This window comes from Barbatula barbatula, assembly GCF_947034865.1.
Source record: "Barbatula barbatula genome assembly, chromosome: 20".
NCBI lineage: Eukaryota > Metazoa > Chordata > Actinopteri > Cypriniformes > Nemacheilidae > Barbatula > Barbatula barbatula.
Window position 1 is genome coordinate 14,221,038 of NC_136783.1, and position 17,415 is coordinate 14,238,452.

At 38.7% G+C, this 17,415-nt stretch overlaps 3 protein-coding genes across 5 annotated transcripts; 2 read left to right on the plus strand and 1 right to left on the minus strand.

The window, feature by feature from the left end:
* Nucleotides 1-738: 738 nt before the first annotated feature.
* snai1a (snail family zinc finger 1a) lies at nucleotides 739-4,555 on the minus strand. Its single transcript, XM_079483672.1, has 4 exons — nucleotides 4,437-4,555; nucleotides 3,780-3,999; nucleotides 2,857-3,366; nucleotides 739-1,987 (listed from the first exon to the last, which is right to left on the minus strand). Exons 2-4 carry the CDS (start codon nucleotides 3,853-3,855, stop codon nucleotides 1,803-1,805), a joined length of 771 nt encoding a protein of 256 aa, XP_079339798.1. The 5' UTR covers nucleotides 3,856-3,999; nucleotides 4,437-4,555; the 3' UTR covers nucleotides 739-1,802.
* On the plus strand, nucleotides 3,877-8,627 carry tp53inp2a (tumor protein p53 inducible nuclear protein 2a). Of its 3 annotated transcripts, none has more exons than XM_079483674.1 (4): nucleotides 3,877-4,178; nucleotides 6,829-7,064; nucleotides 7,369-7,468; nucleotides 7,978-8,475. In XM_079483674.1, exons 2-4 carry the CDS (start codon nucleotides 6,941-6,943, stop codon nucleotides 8,231-8,233), a joined length of 480 nt encoding a protein of 159 aa, XP_079339800.1. In that variant the 5' UTR covers nucleotides 3,877-4,178; nucleotides 6,829-6,940; the 3' UTR covers nucleotides 8,234-8,475. The 3 variants fall into 3 exon arrangements, with proteins under 3 accessions (XP_079339800.1, XP_079339799.1, XP_079339801.1); XM_079483673.1 differs by lacking the exon at nucleotides 3,877-4,178 and adding an exon at nucleotides 5,506-5,750 and having other exon boundaries at nucleotides 7,978-8,627; XM_079483675.1 differs by lacking the exon at nucleotides 3,877-4,178 and adding an exon at nucleotides 5,617-5,750 and having other exon boundaries at nucleotides 7,372-7,468; nucleotides 7,978-8,356.
* A 1,234-nt stretch (nucleotides 8,628-9,861) lies between these two features.
* cyld2 (cylindromatosis (turban tumor syndrome) 2) lies at nucleotides 9,862-17,406 on the plus strand. The gene is made up of 13 exons (XM_079482542.1): nucleotides 9,862-10,448; nucleotides 10,938-11,067; nucleotides 11,388-11,632; nucleotides 11,743-11,917; nucleotides 12,179-12,308; nucleotides 12,398-12,505; nucleotides 14,230-14,309; nucleotides 14,606-14,672; nucleotides 14,865-14,997; nucleotides 15,499-15,607; nucleotides 15,734-15,852; nucleotides 15,961-16,165; nucleotides 16,288-17,406. The coding sequence occupies exons 1-13, from the start codon at nucleotides 10,026-10,028 to the stop codon at nucleotides 16,503-16,505; spliced, it is 2,142 nt and encodes a 713-aa protein (XP_079338668.1). The 5' UTR covers nucleotides 9,862-10,025; the 3' UTR covers nucleotides 16,506-17,406.
* Nucleotides 17,407-17,415: the final 9 nt, after the last annotated feature.

Here is a 17,415-nt window from a genome sequence, read left to right on the forward strand (position 1 = left end):
TTAAGTTTAGTCTGATTAATGTAGACATACGTTTCACTTATATTCTAAAGAATAACAGAGAATATTGAACTCTTTAATGCCTAATATAAACTCCACGGCAAGCACCGAGCCCTTCATAGGTCAGATATTTTTAAGGCATTACAGTTAAACCAGCCAGGTTTTGAGGTTAGAAGCACCTTACATCAAGCTTTGCTCATAGGCAAAGCTTCCAACATGAAAATATTTATGTAAGACATTCCATCAGTTTGCCTCGCAGCTATTCCATAACCTCCCGAGGTGAAATTACAGTTTGAAAGAACACAGCGCACTCACAGGACGAAAATACCGTAAGGCCACAATGACATCTTTATGCGTTGTATATAGAAATGGATCCACGTCTCTGGACGCTTGCTTACAGAGATCAACGAACATCCGTACGCATAGAGTCAGTTCTGGGTAAACCATTTTGTTTGCCAAGAGCGAGTGTGCGGAGCGGGGGACAGGTGGCATTGTGGCGCGTGGCAGGTGCACGCAGTTGTCCCTGTGCTGTCATAGTTAATTCACCTGTTCACCTGCCACCCAGCAAAGATCACAGTTACAAACCAGTGAGTCACTTCTATTCACTGAATTCAATGAAGCACCATACTCCCTATTAACACATTTCAACAGTTTCAAATAGAACCTGCTGCATGACACAAGTCCTTGACGGTAGTCATTTCCTGCGTCCCTGTTTTTTGCAAATGAACATGAATCACTTTTGTATAAACTTAAATTACTTTATTGGATGAAAATGATTTGGACGAATACAAAGAGACATGAAATATGAAAAAGCATTTGCTAAAAATCAAAGAGGTAAAAAATTGCACCAAACTCAATTTTAAGAAAACATTTCATGCAGTTTTTGATGTCAATACAAAGCCACATAAAATTCTATATGTCCGCACGCAGAGTGAATAGAATATAAAAAATATCGCTGGCTATGTACTGTGAAGGTAAAATACAGAAGTGTTGCATCTCATTGCTAGAAAAAACATTGAGGTATAACAACTTTAAATTACAAAACATGGCTTTGCTTCCAATTGTCCGGTCGTGTTTCTAATAATATAAAATGACAGGACATCAATACTCTTTGGTAAACTGGAGTGCATTTTACGTCCCCTGATACAACAAAAAAAGTGATAAAGAAAAGAAAGAGAGTGGTACATGTGGTCAAAGGCACAGACTTCAGTAAAAATAAGTGTTGACATCAAGGCAAATTTTGCACAATGCGAAAACCCACTTAAAAAAACAGGGCACACACTGATCTTCTACGGCTCTCCCAGAGTGTTTCTAGAGAAATTGACAGACGCCACCTGTTATCAAAGATGTGCCGGTCAGGGCCAGGACACCTGTTAGCACACTGCCTCCGCACCATAGAACAGCTGTCTGTCTGTGTGCAAATGTTTGCCTGTGTGTGTGTCACGCTGAGAGACATACCCCACCATAGTGAGCCCACCCCCAACCTGACAGCAGCTGTCCTTGGTTCAGGACTCCTACGCTGCACGCCACCAAAAAACAGCTAATATACTTAAACATTCATAATTCCTTCATTTGTAGTATTTTGGCTTCAGAGAAAACCCTGTAGCAATTGGAAAAGTATCAACCGTGTTGTTTTTAAAAAGTCTGCTCAAATGTTTCAGTTGTGTTTTGCCTCTCGGGTCCTGTATCTAGTCGTTGTTGTCGAGAAGAAACACACAGTCATTATTATTATCTCTCAAGGTCCTGAATTATCACCTCCTGGCAACACAGAAATGCTGCTCTTCCACTTTATTTTCTAAAATGGCTCAGGCTGTGGAAGGACAGCAGCCGGCTGCGGTGTGTTTCTGCAGCAGGGACATTCGGCTGAAGGTGCGAGAACAGGTGCTGCACTGGTACTTCTTTACGTCTGCGTGGGTTTGCAGGTGCGCCCGCAGGTTCGAACGGTCAGCGAAGGCACGGTTACAGTGCGGACAAGAAAATGGACGCTCACCTAGGAAACAAATGAAAAAGGGATATGAAAAATTGCCTAAAGGTACACTTTTTTTGCTTGAATGGCTTTACAAAAAAAACCTGAAACTTGAGAGCAGTCACAAAGCGGACTGATTGAATTAAGTTGACTTTAGCCTTTAGACCCGAGTTTGGGTACACAAAACAAGTGACCACTCAAGCAGGATGATAACAATTGCTTTCTAGCATTCTTGATCAACTTATCTCTGCTTATCTCCGCTCTCACACAACTGATTGATAAGATTGTCCTATTGTGACATTGTAAGGATGACGTCAACACAATGAGTGATCAATGGAAAGCAATTACATGAATTGTGCCAATGACTTGAAACCTTACTTGTGAGTGCCTCACTAAACTGTGTTGCATTCATTCAGTCATTGATAAATTAGATATTGGAGAATTTTTAAAATAATGAAAGACATTTCCTCAGCTACATTAAACATATTTTTTTAAATCCTACAAATATATGCATGAAATCTGAAACTGATGGGGTACATTTCAAGTGACTGTTCACCCAAAAATTAAATCTGTAAGCATTTGCCCATTTCAAAGCTGTATGACTTCAGAACACAAAAGATGATATTTTGAAGAAAGTTGGTAACCGAAAAGCATTGGCCCCCAGTCAATTATATAGCATTGACACAAAACAAATGCAAGTGAATGGGTGCCAGCTAACAACATTCTTCAAAATATTTAATTTTGAGTTCTGCAGAGGAAAGTCATACAGGTTTGAAATGACAAGCGGTTGAATAAATGAATTTTTATTTTGTGTGAACTATCACACACACATATACATATATATCTATATGGAGCAAAAATTAAAGCTGAGTTTATGAAATTATTTGATTTACCTGTATGTGTGCGAATGTGTCCTCTTAAAAGCCACGGTCGTGAGAAGGCCTTTCCACAGGTGGGACAGACACAAGGTAGCGTGTGCGAGCGAATGTGCATCTTCAGAGCACCAAGGCTGTTGTATTCTTTGGGACAGTGCTTACAGAAGAATGCTGGACGCGTGACAGGGACAGGGGGTTCGCTTTTGTCGTCCCTCTGGCCTGCCCTGTTCTTATTGCTGCGCCTAGGCCTGCTGGTCTGTTGTGGATGGTACGTGTCCGAGGAATCCGGGCTCGGTGGGTCTGAGGTGCGTCCTTCGTCTTCTTCCCCACTGCTGCTGCAGCTGACACTGGAGGGAGAGCTGAGGTCCAATGGGCCCTGGCTTGTGGAGAGGGTGGTTGGGGACGATGGGTCGTGTAGGGAAGGTAGCAAGCTGACATCCCAAACCAATCCAGTGGTCAGGCAGGTCACGGGAATGTCATTGTTCACTGCTGGAAGTTCTGCCAGTGGGTATCTTTCTGGCAAAGTATCTGAAAACAAATAAGAACCCAATGAGTCTTTCAACCGTACGCATTGAGTTATGATTAAGATAATTAACAGTATAGTAATCTAAGAGTCATGTTATAGTAAAGAGTTGCGGCATTTTGAACAACATATGCAGCGGAAAAAACACATGTGCAACTCATGGATGCCACCACAAGAACTAAAAAAAGACGCTGTGCCCTGGAATTTCACAAGGAATATTCTCGACATCCCTATAAAAAGTAAAGGAACCACACACAGTTCCTAATATGTCCTAAGTTTGTTTAAATGTACACACTTCCATGCCGATGCTTTCCTCCGTTATTGAAAGCAACATAACTAACACCAGAGCTGATACTGTTGCACACTTCGAACTGTTTGTATTTAGCTGAAATTCGCATTAAAAGTAACAAAAACTCACCATTTTGACATTCCAACTCGCTGTAGTTTGGCCGCTTGCTGGTGAAATACTTCTTTACCAGGAATGACCGAGGCATGCTGAGCGCTTAAATTTTAGCAATCCAATCCGGTTCCTTTTTTAAGGGTAAAATCACGCAGAGATGTTCCACTCCCAAAAGTCTATACCGTATAAAATCAATCGACCCCAACAAACTTCAATCCTCGCAATGCGGAACGCTGATCTGCAGAAATGACCTACAATTAGTGAGTCTGTACTTATTTAAAATATTCTGTTAGACTTGGTGGTTATACGTCCCCTTGGACCCGCCCAAAAGAACAGCCTACAGCATTCGGTGTCGTCAGTGCGTCATTTAATTACCCAGCACTTGACTGCTGCCTAGGTGTGAAGCGCACTTCACAGGTAATACACACACATGGATTGTTTAATTAGTGCCTATCAAGATCATGTAAATTAGGCATTCAAAATTCATTGTTTACTTCACAGCTCTAAGTCAATGTGTGTAAAAAGGCAGTTCATTTAAATAAAGGCTTTTGTGAAGGGATTGCTGGCGATTTTCACAGTCTACATAATGAAGGATGATATAATTAGTGAGTACAGCACATATCTAGCATTCTTCCTTAAGAAAACGTATTGAACAAAATGAGAACAAATGTTTACCGTCACTATGAGTGTTTAGCCAATGTAAAGTATAACTAGACAACACATATCTTATGTTCAGGGGAAGCTTACGAACTGACTTCAACAACTGACAAGTGCACAAGACACTTTTTTTAGCTGGAGACGACAGGATGAGTCCGGAATAAGTTTGGTGGGTGAAGTACAGGTTTGGTTATAGCGCCACCTCGTGGTGATAAAACATATTTTCTAATTACCATCATGCCTACCGAATTTCCAGAGTGGGATATCATCATCACCCATTTCAATTGTTTTAGTTTGTTGTTTTGTTTTACGACTATTTTACGATGTCGACGTAAGTGAAACATTTAACAAAAGGACTACCATTTTTGTCCACAACATTTTATTAAGTTCATTAATCACGATAATTTAAATATATGAATTTGAAAATAATAGTATTGTCCTGGATGGAGTGCTTTTGAAAAAGTCTCGTTTCACTCTGTTTATTTATTTGTTTATGTATTTATTCTTCATCCATTAGTTTTACACAGTTATATACGAAGTTTTTGTTTGAATTTAAACATATGTAGGCCTACATCTTGATGTATAAATATAAGCATATATGTTGCCTTTCAAATATTCCCGACACTCACTACACCTTTCTTTCTGTGGCATAATATATATTTATTTTGCCTACTGTCAATGGGCATTAAACTGACTGTCTTTTATGTATTTTTATTTGTGCTTCTATTAAAAAGATTATTGGAAATTGTTTAAACTTTAAAAGGATCGACACACTTCAAACAATAATAATCTGTAAATGTAGGCCTACATATCTCGAGTATGATACAGACATTTTTTTAAATGTCTCCCAGTATGTTATTCCCACAGTACGTTGCGGCTGCTGATCCCCATTCTGCAGTTTTCAAATTATGTCACACACCCCGTAGACATGACCCACCCCTTGCCTCCCTAACTGACCTGGAATCAGCGTTACTTGCGGGCAACCAATCCGTATTGGGATGTAGTTTTAAAAACCGTTCGTAGTTCAGAGAGGGTGAAAAAACAGACAAACGCACCCGTTAAATTCTGGCCCCATCTTTCGGTTTGTGTACAAATCTGATTGGATAAGCACTCACAAGTGGGCGTGCCCCAAAACTCGCAGTGTTGTTTTATTATCAGCTGTTTGTCGGGTTCTGGACCGCGCTATCATAAATCTGCAGGAATAACTGATGAAAGCGAAAAGAAAAACTAAATAAATCATATTATTTGCACAAAGCGTAGTAAGAAATCCCGAAATACAACGCCAGACATTTATTCTTGCATCGGAAAATCCGGTGCTGTGCAAACAAACAGGTATGTTTTTTTCCTAATGCATTTTATTATAATCTGTATGTGTAATGATGAATAACTGCATATCTTTAGTAAACCTTTTTAGCATGCAGACAAAATAAGATCCGGTCGTTTCTGTTACATACGAAGCGTCGCTTTCGAAGTGACGAGCTGTATTCAAGAGGAGCACCGTTGTAAAACGGTTTAATTCAACGTTTTAATTTTGTGTTTTCATCGACATATGTAGGCTATATTACAAAGAAATGTATTTTCGTACTCATATAATTACTAAATATTTTGTGTATGCGGATTACATCTCCTATAACCTTACATTTGTTTACCCCATATTTCGATCTGACGATATAGAGCACACATATATCATGTGGGTTTTTTGTTTACACATTTAGACATGTTGTTTTAATACGAGTACTGATAAAACAGTGACCCGTGTGTTTTCCTCCAAATGTCGATTTTGAGGACGAAAGGGCACAGCAAATTCCCTTAAAAGTCATACGGAAACAGCGCTTTGATAAATACTGAACCGTGAATTATCCACAATTAGCATTTTAATATGAATCAGTTCTACACGAAGAGGGATGTTGTCAAGCGAGTTTTCTGAGAAATGTGTTGTTATTGTTTAATGGCACACCCCCCCAGCTGGAAAACGACAGATGTATGGCAACAATGGAGCTTGGGGTACAACAATGGACACCCAAAATTAAGTTCAGTGTATTCACTGAATGCATTATATGTAAAAGTTAAACATCTTCGTAGCAAAACGAATTCTCATCAACAACTCGTTTTATATAATATTCATATCAGAGCATGTTATGTGATTTGTTAAAAACTCAATGGGATTTTTGTGGTTTTTAATTAATACTTTATGGCTGCAGAGCCTGCATAAAGCTGCTCTGATCATTATGAATCTTTCTGACGCACATGAGCTTTGTGACTGACCTCAATATGAGTTATAAAGTTAAAAATAGCTCTCCGCCTGATCTTTCCTTGTGTGGTTTTTAATTAAGCCCCAGTTAGTGGGATATTTCGAAAGGGACTACATTCCATATGTTTACATTATTGTCACATTTCCTCTCTGCCAAAGGTTGGGCGGAAGCAGTATTGCACTAAGACTGTGACATTTGGATCTGGACCCTTCGGCTGGTTACATCTGTGACGACTACCCCAAATTTTCATTACAATTGTTATTTATCGCAATGTTTCAACGGCTCACCACTCTGCTGTTTGGAGGTGTGAATGAAACAACTCAGGAAGCAACTGTTCCAAAGCCGGGGTCTCCAGAGGTGGACTATGAGGGCTGGCTCCTGGTCAATGCATCTGGTCAGTGATAGAAAAAAACACCATTTAAAAACTTTCAGCTAATTTATATTATGATTTATATGGGGTATGGCAGACCAAATGATCTTTTAATGTTTCTAGTCAATTATAGAAATATGTAATTACAATGACAACTAGTAAAATAATTTAATGTGTAACGCATTAAAAGATAATGCGCATGGCAATTAAAAGGTCAAACTAATGTGGCTGACTGTATTATTTATGAATCATTCTCATATCTTTCGAGTTACTAAATGGTAAAATGTTTTGCCAAAATGTTTTCTATTCTTTGTTTTATTCTCTCTAGAAGGAGAGACTCTATCTGAGCCCAGTGAGGGATCGACTACGTTAATAGAAAGCTTGTCCAACACAGAGAAGTGTGCTGCAAAATTGGTCAATGACGCAAGGTGAATGCTACCATTAAATGTGCTCATAAAGATGATGATTTGCTTAACAACATTACCTTCCATTGTATGGGCACAAAAAAGTCAAATTATATTCTTCAGCCTTCCACAAAATAAATAATCATATACAGGTTTTGAATGGCATAAATGTAAATAAATGATAACAAACTTTTTCGTTTTGGGTGATCACCAAAGGTTTTTAAAAACATAGACCTTTGGAAAACTGTATATTAATATACAGTACATGTGCAAGACATGCACATCAACAAGCACTGGTGTGTTTTACGTATATAGAGCCCTCAAAATTCATTCACAGGTGTTAATAGATGATGCATTTAGCAACCATAATCTGTCTTGCCTGATCGTGATCGGTTCACCCGACATTGATGCCAGAAGGTGTAAACAGGGTGTTTATTTTCACTGAGAGGATTTAACTGACATTCATTATTGGTCTATATTGATTGGTTTAACCCAAAATGTCCAACACTAATGAGTGTGATCTCTATCCAAAGCATGGAAGATCCAGAAGTTCCTGTCGCTCGGGGGAGCGGGCGAGCGTCTCAGAGGTTGTCCTCGAAGGCTGGTGCTCTTGTCAAAGTGACCCAGGTGGGCAGAATACAGCGGGCTCAGGCCAGAGCCAACCGCCACACTCTTGGCCGCAATTGCATTCAGCGCCAGAACCACGTCCGCCAGCGTCTTCCTCAACACTGCTCTCGCATTCACCGTGTGATTCTGCACCAGCCCCGCCATCATAACCTCAAACACTAAGGTGCAGAAAGAGCGAGTCAACATAAGACTTAGTAATGTTAGACATGAAAGCACCATGGTTAAAAATGACATTGTGATATTTTAACTGTTTTATTATTTACCATGTAGGGTATAATAAATCAAATGGCAGCTAAAGTGTCTCCAAAGTTATGTTGGCTACATGAAAATCTTGAAAGTGTGTTTGCCAACCAGTGCACTGTTAAATGACATGTCATGCAAGAATAAAGGCTAAAATGACTTTTGTTTTCTTGAGTTTCTTTTGTTTGAACTAATACAGAAACTAAACTGGTTGATACTTTATGACTGTTAAATTTGTAAGCACCCGAATGTATCCTATTCCACTGTTTCTTATAAGGTTTTGATAATCACACTTTCTGTTATAAAATCTCATTTGAAAAGACAAGAGGGGTGCGTAAATTGTTTTTGGGAGAACTATCCTTATAGCAAGAATTTTTTTGAGAAAGTTGTAATTGTTTTTGTGGAACTATCAATTTTGGTTCGCAACTTTGTTTCTTGGTAAAACCATTTTAGCCTTGAAACACATAAACACCAAAAGTCCATGATGGTGTTGCAACGGCACTTATCACTGACCTGAAGCTGCACATTTGCTGCATTTTTCCCTAGGTGTTAAGCCTTAAAAAGTGGCAAAATTGTGTATGGGCCATCCTCCCAGTTACTAAAATCTTTTAAACGTACTTTCTTAGGCATCAAGTGATCATCAGTGCCTGGTTATCTGAGAGCCACTTTTCAGTTTGATCAGATGCAGGCAGAATACGAGTTCAGAGCTCATGAAGTAGATAAGAATGGAATGGATGACTTAAGCCACCTCATGTTTGCATTTGATGGTGAGCCACTGAGTAAGATAAGCTCCACCCCAAATAGTCAGTTAATATGTATTCATTTATGCAAAAATCTACAGGGGAGTTTGTAGTAGGCCTATATACATACTTGATTATTCACTTGAATTGGTTTTGTGTCCATAAAATAGAAGTGAATGGGCCTTCAACTATCACCAGCTATATTCAAAATATCTTCCTTTCTTTTTTACAGAGGAAAGTAAGTTATACAGGTTTGAAATTACAGGAGGGTAAATGATGACAGAATTTTTTTGGGGTTAACTGTGAAGTATACAGCAGCCCTTTTTTATAGTATAGGTATGTTCACAAAGGAGTAAGGAGCATACACATCTCATTTCCCCTGGTATAGAAGGCAAACTGTTGTCCCAGGTCACTGTTGACGAACTCACTTTGACAATTAAAGTAAGTTACAAGACATGTTTATCAGGTTAGACGCAGATATTTGGGATCAGGTGTTTTCCGGGTAGAAAAGTAATTTAAGTAATGTATAGGCCTACAGTCTGCAGAGCTGATGTCCATTCTAAACCATGTTTCCTAAAATGAATAGGGATCGCCCTATTAAAATGAAACACCCACAAGGTAGGCAAACTGGGGAAAACTGAGCATGTTATTAAACATCAATACATTTAAGTGGGTCGCTGTTATTTTATTGATAAGCAACTATATATTAAAGGACACGCAAATGAATTAAAACTGTTAAAATAATTTGTAAGTTATTCTTAATTTCTCTTTAAATTCACGTGTTTTCTGTGCTTTGATTTTCTTTATCAGGAAAGGTCATTTCAGTGTCATAAGCTCAACCTCAACACTGGAATGCGCGTGACATCACAACTATCGCATAGATAACAACAGTGTTCATAACTCGGCGTTCATGACACGACCGCTGTCATATGTCAAGAATGCTGCGTGGATCAAACATCGACTTCTAACTAAACATGGAACTGAAGGGAGAACCGAATCTAGGATACTTTATTGTAGTAAGGAGAAGCAAGAAGGGCTTAAGCCGGGGCACTATAGGGCGTGTGGATGCAAAGACACCAGAGGGAGATTTGATTGGAATGATTTATGGAGGTAGTGGTAGGTTGAAAAGTAGTGGCAGGGTGAAGAAGCTGGACACGTACCCGCTCTCGCAGAACCAGGCTCGGCTGCTTCTATTCGTTTCCCCCGCCAGCCGGCGGCTGGAGCTCCTCTGTCATGTTCAGCTTTTTGGTGCGATATGTAATCTCGCTCAGGATGATATTGTCGTGGTTAAGTATAAGAAGGATTTTCAGCCGTGCCTGGTGAAGAATTTGATGGAAGTCGGGAAAAAAGACAAGACAGGACAGTTACTCATGCTGGGATTTGAACTGGAGTTATTGGTGAGTTGCATGGCCATCTTGTGCATACAGAAAGAGCTCAAATTAACTTGTTATTTTCAAATCGATTTGCATAAAACGTTGTAGTAATTTTGGATGTGAAATGATAGTACTGTAGAATTCTAAAATTCATGCAACTATTAACTTTGTATTAGCACCTATCGTACTATTGCTCTTGTATGACATATCGCTTTGCTCCTTGAATTCTTTGAAAGTTGCTTTGGATAAAAGCGTCTGCTAAATGACTAAATGTAAATGTAAAGCAATATTGATTTAGTAAGCTACATACATTTATCTTTATTAGTTGTTTACTTGTAAATCACCTTATTTGATTTGCATATTGAGGAAATATGCATAGTTTCACTTTAAAATATGAAACATAATGTACTATGTAATGTACTACCTATAATTCTTGATTTAATAGTCACAGTTAATATATAGAAACAATTTTATTTGCAAAAGTGTCGTTTCTGCTGTTGAATTTCCATACAGGACACTGCCGAACAAGATAGTTTGAAGAAGAAAGCTGTGTCCCTGCCTGTTTTTAGTGCTGTAGAGATTGTGCAAGTAGTTCCATCACATTTAAACAGCAGACAACCACTGAGAATCCACTCTGCTGCGGGTCAGTAGCTCATCTTATTTGTCCTTTTAACCACAAAGTCTTGGCTTGGGCTGTTCCTGTAGATAGTGTTGAATAGGTCCTGTGAACGAGAGCATGAAAGATTGTTATCTGAAACTGGAAATGCTGTCTTAGGAATTATAGAATGCTGTCTGAAAGCTTTGTGAACAGTTCATAGCACAGACTTTTAGTGTACTTTCCACCAGACCTTAAGGGGATTATTCATATGAGCCAGGAATGAAGTCAAGTGAAAATATCAACAGCCATGAGATGATAGCTCAGGTGATGCATCATATGATCTACCCTATTATTTTTCATTTTAGATTTGAACAGGAATGCTGTGACTCGCATCAATTCCCTTCCAGCTTACAAGTCACAGAGTTTGAAAAAAGGAAGTATATTCTGCAAGGAGGATGTGTCCAACTCCATTCAGGTCTTGTCTGATTGTTCGTTGGAGGTGGGATCCATGGCAGAGGTCATGTCTGATAATGGCATGACTATATATGGAGTGATCAGGTGGATCGGAGTCCCAGAGGGGAAGAAAAATGGCTGGGCTGGCCTTGAGCTGGTGAGCTGTCTGTTTTATTTACTTTTATTACTGTTTATTATTTTATTTAATAAAACCTGGCTATTATCTAATCTGTAGTGAATTTGCGTAAACAAATATTTTTCTTTTAGGACGATGAGATGACATACTCAGACAATTCAGACGGTATGTTTGGTACCAAGCGGTATTTTACCTGTAAAGGAAACACAGCCTTGTTTGTGCCATTGAACCAGTGCAAACCAGACCGTAGATTTCAGTTCAACTGGTCTTTGAATGAGATCCCAAAACCACCGGAGACTCATTCAGGTGAGACTCGTGTCTGCATTATTTATCATTTAAAGTTTTCTTAAAATTCGTCAATAGTTTAAGGAAGGGTAAATTTCCAATATGAAGCTGCTGGCTTTGTGGTGCATTATTCTTCTGTTGTTCTAGTTTGACAAAGCAAAAGTTGGTTTTAGTTATAAACTAAAGTTTGTCAAAAGAGGAAGGTTTTTGACAACTATTGTCTTGTCTTGCAGTTCCTTTTTGAGCTGCAGAAATTACACAGTTTAATTTCTTTCTTTTTAGTCACAAGATTTAAGGATTCAGACAATATCCCTCCTGTTGGTGAGCCAGAAATCTTGTCCCGTCTGGTAGGCAGAATGAGGGGGATTCAAGGTCACTTCAACTCATGTTATCTAGATGCTACTCTCTTCAGGTAAGAGACTCAAGAAACATATCTGAATAGTGTTTATGTAACACCCTGCAGTTTTATATTATTTCACACGTTTTTCTCTGATTTTACAGTCTTTTTACATCATCCAGCGCTTGCGATAGAGTATTTAACACATCAGCAGACAACAAGGAAGGCATTTCACACATTTTAAAACGAGATATTGTGAACCCTTTACGAAGGTAAGACCTATAACCTTAACACCACAAGTGTGTATTTTAACAAACAAGAATAACTACTGTATAGCGCTCTATGAGAAGCTTAAAGGGATAGTGCACCCAAAAATAAAAATTCTGTCACTATTTACTCACCCTAGATTTGTTCCAGAACCTTATACAATAATTTGTTCTTTTGAGCACAAAAGATGATATTTTAAAAAATATGGGAATGTAAACAGTTCTGGGGCACCTTTGACAACCATAGTAGTTTAGACTATGGAAGTCAATAGTGCCCCAGAACTGTTTGGATACAAACATTCATCTAAATATATATATATATATATTATCTTTTTTTGTGTACAGAGGAAGAAAGAAATGTATACAGACTTTTACATTTAGTCATTTAGCAGACGCTATTATCCAAAGCGACTTACAAAAGAGTTTGGGGAGCAATAAGCGATATGTCACAAGAGCAATAGTACAATAGGTGCTAATACAAAGTTACTAGTTTCAACAAAAGCTAGACCACTACCTGTTGAGAGAAGAGAGAGGGTAAGTGTACTAAGTTACTTTTTTTTCTCATTTGTCTGTCAAGTATTCACAGAAGAGAGTTAGTAGTTTTTTGAAGGTTGTGAGAGATGTGGTTGATCGGACCACATTAGGATGAATGTTCCACCAGGAAGGAGTTGTGAAGGAGTATGAGCGAGAAAGCGATTTAATGCCCTTATGAGAAGGCATTACAAGGTGCTGCTCGTTTGCTGAACGCAGGGTTGTTGATGGGGTGTAGGAGTGTATTAGGTTGTGAAAGTATGCTGGTGCGGATCCAGTGATAGTCCTGTAGGCAAACATCAGTGACTTGAATCTGATACAGGCTTCAACCGGTAGTAAGTGGAGAGAGATGAAAAGGGGTGTCACATGAGCCCTTTTGGGCTGTTGAAAGACGAGGGGTGCTGCTGCGTTTTGAACAAGCTGAAGTGGTTTGATAGCCTTTGCAGAAAGACCAGCAATGAGAGCATTGCAGTAGTCCAACCTTGAGATCACCAGGGCCTGGACAAGGAGTTGTGCCGCATGCTCAGTGAGGTAGGGTCTAACCTTTTGAATGTTGAATAAGGCATATCGACAGCTGTTCATCAAATATGACTCTGAGGTTCCTGGCTGATTCGGAGGGAGTGATTGTGGAATTGCCAAGTTGGATGGTGAGATCGTGTTGCACTGTTGGGTGTGGCGGAACACAAGTAGTTCTGTCTTGGCCAGGTTCAGCTGGAGGTGATGTTCTTTTATACAAAGCTGAGATGTCATCTAGGCAGGCTGTTATGTGAGCTGCTACAGTGGTGTCGTCTGGGTTAAACGAGATGTAGATCTGGGTGTCGTCAGCATAACAGTGATACGAGAAGCTGTGTGCCTGTATGATGGGTCCTAAGGATGTCATGTAAATGGAAAAAAGCAGCGGTCCAAGCACCGATCCCTGAGGGACCCCAGTGTTCATGTGGTGAGCAGTGGACAGCGAGCCGGAGAGGTAAGATTGGAACCAGCGGAGAGGGGAGACTGAGATTCCTAAGGATGACAGGGTTGCTAGCAGTATCTGGTGATACAGTATACAGGTTTGGAACAACTAGGGGGTGAGTAAATGATGACATAATTTTCATTTTTGGGTGAACTGTTCCTTTAAGTTCCTTTATATGAGTTTGTGTTTTTATAGTCATCAGTGTTCACATTTCATTACACACGACCCCTTCCCCTCTCTCCAGATCTGGCTTTGTTCCAGCAGAGAGTGTGATGAACTTTCGTAAACAGCTTGGCTGCAAATCGTTTGCCACTGATGAGAAAGGTATTTCTTCTGTAGTGAACACTTCTTCCTTTTAATTCACACAAAGAAAAATGATTCAGATAAGACTACAGTGATTAACGTTGAGTCATGAAAACAAATTAAACAAAACAAATAAGTGGATAAGGATTAAGGACAATCAGCTACACGTGCCAATACAGTATGTCTAGTTTATAGATAAGCGATACTTATACCTGTAGTATGCCACAGTACAAGAACTGCTATTGAACCTGATTTTGTTCCAATATTCCAATATACTGATACCATACTGAAAAACATTTTACGGCTGTTTTTTACAGATCCAGAAGAGTTCATCGCCATTCTACTAAAAGATGTTTTACACTTGGAGCCATTGCTCAAATTCCGGTTTGTTTCAAATTTTCCTATATGCAGTGTATTCAATGTATTTTTGGCTTTTACTAAAAATGTTCCCGTGCTACTTAAGACTGGTTTTGTGATCCAGGGTCACATATGTTTCATACACTCGAATCAAAACTTTCTAAAATGACACAGCATATGCAGTATACATATAGATGAATCTTACATCTCCTCTGTTAGGTCACATGGAGAGCTGTCACAAGATGCCTATACACATCAGATAATTGTAGAGAAGAATCAAGTGGGAGTGTTGCCTTCAGTTCAACAGCTGCTTGAGATATCTTTGGTGTCAAGTGATCTCAAATTTGAAGAGGTTTGTTAATATCTTATAGTTTACTGTAAATTAGATTAAAACTTCAAACTAAACAGCAGCAAGCTTTTTTTGACACAAAACGTTTGATTCATTGCCACACTTATATTTAACAATATTTGTTTATTTGTCATTGTCCATATTTAAAGTGATGGTTTACACAAAAATAAAAATTCTGTCATTTAATCACCCTTTTGTCATTTTAAACCTGTCTGACTTTTTTCTTCTGTAGAACACAAAAGAAGATATTTTGAAGAATGTTGGTAACCCAACAATGGCGGTAACAAATGACTTGCATTAGTTTTGTGTCCAGAATTTATGGGTAGTGCCATTGGTTGGTTACCAACATTCTTCAAAATATCTTCACAGGTTTCCTGTGGCTCAGTGGTTAGAGAATGGCAATAGTAATGCCAAGGTCATGCAAATGGGCAAGTGCTTGATTTACTGTGTGTAATAGTCAATAACCTGCACAAAGCATGTTCATTTATCATATTTTTCCTTTAGATTCCATCGTGCCTTATAGTTCAGATGCCACGGTATGGAAAGAAGTTTAAGATGTTCTCTAAAATCATTACCTCAACAGAGTTGGACATCACAGACTTATTGTATTGTTGTGAGTTTAACAAACATTCCTTTTGTAATAAGTGAACCTGTCTGAACCTAATAACAGTTGTTTCGTGGAAGCAGGTGCAATATCTCCCCAACCCTCAATTTCTCAATATCAATTACTTTCTGCCAGGTTCCCGGCAATGTTTTCTGTGTGGCCGTCTAGCTGACTATGATTGTGCCCAGTGTTTGATGGACCATAAGCTCCAGCCAGGCAGAATCAAGCAGTATTGCTCCACCTGCAACACACAGGTACAATCTCAAATTGTACAGCAAACTGTATTACTGTAAGTCTATGAATTCACGCCTGTGTACATAGTGCTTGTTTTTCACACCCAAGCTTTCTTGCTCTTTCTACAGGTTCACATTCATCCCTCCCGACAGGGACACGCTCCTCACAAACTTACACTTCCAGATCATCTACCTGCAGATGCACCTGTACAGAGGAAAACCATGCAGCTGTTTGCAGTTCTCTGTATTAACACTAGTCATTATGTTTCCTTCGTGAAGTACGGCCCTGACTCACGGTCCTGGATATTCTTCGACAGCATGGCCGACAGAAACGGTAGATCACATATTCATTTACACTTAATCACTTGTTTTTTTATGTGCTTTACCTCAACATTAATTCTTTAACCAGACGCTGGATCTGGATTTAGACACTCCCTTACAAATTTTTATCTTCAGGTGACGATAACAATGGCTATAACATTCCGGTCATCAGGGCTTGCCCTGAGGTCGCAGACTTTCTTTCTCAGTCTGAAGAGGAGCTCGCCACAGTAAATCTGAGTCAGTGTACTGACCTGGTGCAAAGACTGCTGGGAGATGCATACATGTGTCTATATCAGAACACAGAATCACCACTAGCATCATCAATGAGCACAGAAGTTTCCATTACAACATAATATCTTTGGACTGCTGTGTCCATGTTATCTGTGCCGTTTTGTTTGGACACTCTGTATTGAAACAAACTGTGTTTATGATTTCTAAAGGAAATGTACACACACACAGACAAACACTTCCAGCAATGTGCGATATTAATGTCTGGTTTTTCGATTTGGGAAGAGGAAAATATTATTTAAATATAGAAATGTAAAATTGTAAGATTATGTTTATTGTATGAAAATATATATATTTTGCACTGATGCCACTCATGTCTGTCCTTTTTACAACCAAGTATTAGTGTCAGACAGTGATGTTCACAAATATGAATTATTAAACATGTCACAGTGGGAATTATACATAAATAATACATCCATAGTTAATGTTATGCTTTATGCGGAATTGGAAGATATTCTAAGGAATACCTTAGTGCTGGGGTTCAAACAGGGGGCCAGAGACCCCCGGGGCCTGAAGAAGGTTACAAGGGATCCCCAGAAAATTTCAGGGAATAAAGAAACAATTGTTAAAGTCTACCGGACATTAGTTTCACTTCTTAGTGTTTATCAACTTTGCCATCAACTATACATAGTTTCCAGAATAATTAATTTTTGTCTCATTCTAGTGAGTTTTTATCACTATAGTAGGCCGACCTTTTTTCACACTACAGTACAAATTCATTTGAATTGAAAATCCGACAAATGTTGCCATCTATTTAAGTTTGTAAACAATATGTTGTCTTTATAATATCCAATTTAATATGTATGTAGCAAATTTTAAATGTTTCTTCACAAACTAAAAATTATAGATGGATATGTAGGCCTATTTTACTTTATGGCATCATAAAGTTTGAAAACCTCTGCCTATAGAGTAAAAAATGGAAAAGATTAATTGAAAAAAATATATAAAAATACTTCTGAATAATGTATCTTCATG